General features: G+C 46.3%; 1 protein-coding gene across 1 annotated transcript; it reads right to left on the reverse strand.

Annotated features, from left to right (window-relative positions):
* Window positions 1-2,549: 2,549 nt before the first annotated feature.
* STEHIDRAFT_114797 (uncharacterized protein) lies at window positions 2,550-4,285 on the reverse strand (the record flags this gene model as incomplete). Its single annotated transcript, XM_007309048.1, has 7 exons — window positions 2,550-2,669; window positions 2,732-2,986; window positions 3,069-3,144; window positions 3,468-3,702; window positions 3,778-3,858; window positions 3,916-3,981; window positions 4,036-4,285. The coding sequence occupies 7 exons, from the start codon at window positions 4,283-4,285 to the stop codon at window positions 2,550-2,552; spliced, it is 1,083 nt and encodes a 360-aa protein (XP_007309110.1).
* Between the last annotated feature and the right edge of the window lie 1,589 nt (window positions 4,286-5,874).

The following is a 5,874-nucleotide window of genomic DNA, read 5'->3' on the forward strand; positions in this document are numbered from 1 at the left end:
CAGGTCATACCACTTGCCACTGAATGGACGCGTACAATTTGTTCATCGAAATATGCACGCATTCACGTTCCCTAGCCCGAAATCTGAGCCATCTCTCATTGCTGGCACCCAGGACAACACTGTGAAAATTGAACCGTTTTCGCTCGAATCTTGCTCTCGCACCTTCGCAATTGCGTTCGGCATAGACCTGTGGTGTCCGCTTATTTTTATGTGTCCGCGTTGTGGAGTAGGGCTCGAAAAGTCGAGCAGAGAGCAGCCCCACAGGGCCCTGTTTCTGAGGGAGCAATATAGCGGTCGTTTCGTCCCGTTATTTCTGTAGGCATCTCGACCTCGTTTCGTAGTATAGGAAAATGGTCAGCTACATGTCATTATGTTGTGTTTTCGTAGAGATACAGGTCGAAAGTCCTCAGGCCCTTTGAGGTGCCCGATTTCTCGGGAAATCCCGCCGCGGAAAGGATATATGCAAACAGCAATAATGACCTGAGCTATTAAGGGCTCTTTATTAAAGAGCAATGGTGCTGGTGAGCGTCCTGGCCGGAAAAATGGGCGGAAAATGTGTGAAAAAATGGGTGGATGGGTATGGGGTGTGGCACCGGGGGTAGGGGGTAGGATAGGGTAGGAAAATGATGGGTAGTGGTGCAGTAGGGCTAGGATAGCTGTATGCAGGGTATAGAGAGGATGTATGGGGCTAGATATGGGCTTTGGGGCTAGGATAGATAGATAGATGAATAGGGATAGAATGATGGGCGATAAAAATACGGAAAAATACGGAAATAATAGCAGGGATGTTGGGATTGATATACTGGGTACTGTGGGGGTGGATTGGTAGGGGAAATGTGGTGATCTGGGGGTGTTTTGGTAACTTTGTGATTTTTGTGATTCAGAGTGAATGAATTGCAGGGGTAGGTGTTGTTTTGATGGAATTAGCTGATAAAAGGGTAAAATGTGGCCTAAAATAGTCGACATGAAGGAGGCCTATTTCTGCAGTTCTTTGGCCTTGATAAATAAGTATAAATGCACATGAGGAACATATTTCAGATTTGGACAAATCCGTCCATGTGTTCCCAAGATATGGCAAAAACAAGTGGGGGGATATTCAGGGCTGGGGGTTAGTTATGCAGGGTGCATTATTTAGCGGTTGGATATCGTTCCTTTTGAGTGGGATGAGTGTCCTATCATCCATATAGCATGTAACAGCCGTAAGAATGACAATATATGGCCATATGGGCCTATGGGACACTGAGAAAGTGAGGGGGGGAGGAGGAGCACATGGATCCAGGTCCTATCTGGGATGTAGCCATGGTCTATATTGGCTAGGGGATACCTGAATAAGGTAGATATACCCTTGGGTGAATTTTCCATGGAGATAAACCGATGAGAATGTCCCTCTGTGAATATAGGGACAGGGAGGGGTGTTTCTGGGCCACAGTGCCACTGGGTATTATTCTGGGCAGAATTTAGATCGTTTTTAGCTCATGTGACTTGATGGTAAATCATCTAAAACATACATGAAGAGTATACAGTGGTTTTTGTGCTGCTAGATAAGCCTACAAGCTGTACAGAACATGTTCTCTGAGGGTGGGGAGGAAAACAGGGTATATTTCGAATATATTTCACTATATATTCGCCAAATCATTGTATAATGTTCTGGAAACCGGCATGAGTACTGATGTAACATATTGAAACATTTCTGGGTACATGGACTGGCCCAGAACAACCTGCATACATACCCAGACACGAATATATTCCTTTTTTGGTATATTTATGAGGTGTCTCACCATGTTTTGTGTATCCCAATTATTTGGGAGGCCCAGAAATTCGTCTGAGACCTGGTTTATCATCTATGGGTGAGCCCCTAATCAGATCCAAAAGACTCTAGGTGGTTAGCTATCATATTGGTTTGATAGTGATGCGAGGGCAGGAATGTGCTTTATGAAGTAAACATGCATATCTCACTTGTGAGTTACAGCTCTACCCTCTCCCCACTGTAAAATATGTCACATTCACTCATTTGCCATCTGTTTTGTGTTGTACCAGAGTCTATTGACGCGTACAGAGGTAGTACATTTGGCCAGGTATTTTCTTTGGATGGAAACGCGCTCCTCGTCTTGGACGAACTGGAGAATGAGGATGTGTTGGGGTGAAAGTTGAGAGCAAGGGTAAATGAGGCTGCGAGCCCTCAGCCCTTCGAAAGACACGAGTGAGCGGCCAGGTAGCCATGCGTGTCACGCGGAACCAGCTGTGACCGGTGGCGAACATCATGTGACACATTGTGACTCTCCGAAGCCCATTGGGAGCCACAGTGCATTATTTTGTAGCTCACAGTTGATTCCCGGTATACTATGGCCTAGAAATGTCTTCAGGCACGTCTCAGGGGTCATGTAACATATAACAAGCAAAAGAAACCATACTTGTGTGGAGAAAATCAAAATACCGACCATCTTTCGAGGCCTCAAAATTTCAGACACGGGCAGCCCCGAAGCTTACGAATTTTTTCCCACCTGACTGAGAACCGCCCTTGACGAAAAAAGTACCCACATATGCTCACACTATCTATTATTATCCCCCACAGATCTATTTAAGTCCTGAGAAGCGGTAAAAAATGACCCAGAGTACAATAAAGGCCAGGTGTCTAGGTGAGTAGTGGTGTCTAGAGTACTGGTAAAAGACTGTAACAATAATGAGGATCATACGTAGGAAGAGCTATCAAGTGGAAGCAAAAGGGGCTCACTATAGCGGTGGTCCAGACATTGCTCCTCCAGTTATTCACCCCAATGTGTTTGCCCAGTGCATTTACGTAGCAGACTCTGGGTTGACCGTGCTCACCAAGGTGCTCGTGACATTCCCATTGCTTCCTCAGCTTCAGATTGAGTGTGCCATGCAGGCAGTCGTTGTCACTGAGGCCGGCCAGGTGTGGCACGCGTGTTCCCCTCATGAGCTCTGAGTCTGGTCTGATGGGATCTGAGTCATCATCAAGGGCACAGATCTAGTGGAGAAGGTGCTGTATCAGTACCTCATTGTACGGACAAAAAACCGGGAAGAAAACTCAAACAGGAAACAAAACTCACTCTCTTCTGTCGAATCTTGTAACGGGCAATGTTGTCGAGGTCGAGCATCACATTGAGGTATGTCAAAGACGGGTTTCTTGAGAATAATGTGCTTGATGACATTGTAATCATGGTCTGTCGTGATGATTGTGTCGGTTGTGGTTGTGGCGGACGTTTGTGGGGCCACTGTGGCACAGTTCGGAGTTCTCCCAGTTTAGGGTTAGGGTTAGGTTGCAAAAACTCGTCCATGTACATACCCTTACCCTTGTCTCTGTACCCCATATCTGTGTCTGTGTCTGTGTGTGTTGGGCCATCAGCCCCCTCTGAGCTTCTATTCCTGATAGATTGGGGCACAGGTCTTACTACCGCTGCAAAGAGTATTAGACAAGAGCTATGGCACATGAAATAACTAGGACATACGGGTGACGCTCGGACCGGAACCAATACTCTGGCCCACATAAGAGGGTAAGGTCATACTGACTGTCAAGGTCTTGGAAGGCAAGACACGTGCGGAGGAAACCAAGGCGATCAAGGTCGATGATGTTGACGTGATCGGACTTCGTACGGGTCACCTTCTTCACCTTGGTTTTAGACCTGGCAGTCGCTCCAGCGGTCTCTTCAGCGAAAACGACAGTTACCGACACAAGATTTTGGCCTGTTCATTGGGAGGAGAACCTGGATAATATGTCAATTATCATTCACGAATTCCTACTCAAGACAGAGAACGTACCGCCATGATCCACCCTATCATAGTAAGCATTATGCTTTGGCGTGCTGGCAGGGCGAGAGGGAGAGGTTGCATTGGATGGACCTAGTAATGGAACCTGAGTTTTACTGGATAATGTGACCAGACTCAAGGAGCACGCACCAGCCCCATTAGACACCATTGCAGCACTGATAGTGCGAGTGGGAACATTCTGGAGGATCTCGCCGACTACCGGAAACGATGGTCAGCACAAAAAGTGAAACATAGGGGGCAAAAACCTACTTTCGGGAAGGTCGAGTGGAGGAGACATTGATGGGAGACGCGGTAATGGTGAGCGACGCGGCAAGACTGACAGGTGGTCAGTCAAGTCAATAGCCTCACGCCGGCCTAGCGTGCGCTTGAGATCATCGCGGGCTGCAGCACGCGTGGTCACTGACATTGCAGCAAGAGGGGAGATGGGGCAGATGATCGAGCATTCCGAGACCGAAAGGTTTGTGCGAGCAGTGGGAGTATGGTCAGTGTTTGGGTTCATGATGGTCGTCAAGACTGTGGATTGCAAGAAATAAATCAGGCTAAGTTGGAGATGGTGATTAAGACAAAAGTGGGGAATGCAGTGGGGTAGAGAAGGTAGTTTATAAAGGATGGCGGGCAGGGGATGATGAGATGGAGAAAAACAGAGGCCGTGAATCAAGACTCACACAAAACACCCTCAATGTCATCGAGAACGTCATGACTGCCAATAAACAGGACTCCTCGGTGTGCAGACTGTAGTGACCTTGCGACTGTCTATAGGCGAAATATATTAGAACATGGAAGGACTTGATGGGAGCAGTCAGTCACAACAAATAGGGTGCGACATACATACATGATGTGTTTCACCATGAAACAAAACCCCATCCACAAAGATGACAATCCTTCCTAAGTCGCCATTTATTCAATTGTCAGGGGAAATGTCTGAGATGCATCGAGAATCTCGACTCTCGAGACCGTTGACGATGGTTGTGGTAATGCAACTTTGAGTGCAGTAGCTCAAGTTAAGCTTGAAGCAAGACTGCATGAGCCACCTGAGTAAAGGGTGAGGGAGGAGAGGTACAGTTGGGAATAAGACCAGGAAGTGTGAATGTCGATGTTGACGAGGCGAGTGAGAGCCTATGAGAGCGGCATATGTGACAGAGCACCCTCGGGCATTGGCGGACCCTGGCGGACCCAGGCCCTGTCACACTTTGCTTGGAACAAATCCGGCAAAACAATGTGCACGGAAACACAATATGAAAACAAATATGCAAAACTCTGTAAGCCAAGAGAATATGTGTTTATGGAAGAAATACATGTCCTGCAGAAATACTATGTGTCCAAGGAGAATACTGACGTGTCCGGAATAACCTACGTTTACATAAGAAAAAAGTACATACGCATATAACATTTAAGAATGTTATAGAGGGAAGTGATTGAGCCGAAGTCTAGGGAGACGCAACTGACTAGAAACATGGTAAAGACAAAGGGAAGGAAAAGATATACGAGATAAGAAAAGAGAAAAAGTGTCCATAACATATACTCCTTCACATCGACGATGACTATAGAATAACCTGTGGGATATAGCAATCCCAACCATTGATATTAATATATGGTGCAATAGATGTGAATATGCTCCAACAGGTGATTTTAGTTTGGCAGATTGATTTGATTTACTGTGTGCACAGCTTAATGTGGGAAAAGGGGTGCAGTTTAGTGTATTTGATGATTTATGGGACTAGTGACATCAATGTTATGGGAGCCAGATATGACTATGATAGACTTGATTACTCTGCGAATTACAGTGATTTTTGCGAGACCATGCAATGTCTGTAGCTTGTGTGGCAATAATTTGGTGGTTTGTGGCCCCGGTGGCACTTTTAGGCACAACAAGAGATCAAATAGCAATGGAAGGGCCACTAGGCTTGACTATCACATGGATTGTTGCACAGCAACATGCAAAAGCCACTTCTAAGAAGCACAATTGTGCTTCTTTTGCTTCTTCTGGGCTTCTTTTGCAAATGCTGGAGATCCCCAGGGTGAGATGTGTACTGTGATGATGTTTCTGCTGTCTATGCTACTCAAATGTTGACAGCAGAAACATCATCG

The sequence above is a fragment of the Stereum hirsutum genome (assembly GCF_000264905.1).
Source record: "Stereum hirsutum FP-91666 SS1 unplaced genomic scaffold STEHIscaffold_16, whole genome shotgun sequence".
Taxonomy (NCBI): domain Eukaryota; kingdom Fungi; phylum Basidiomycota; class Agaricomycetes; order Russulales; family Stereaceae; genus Stereum; species Stereum hirsutum.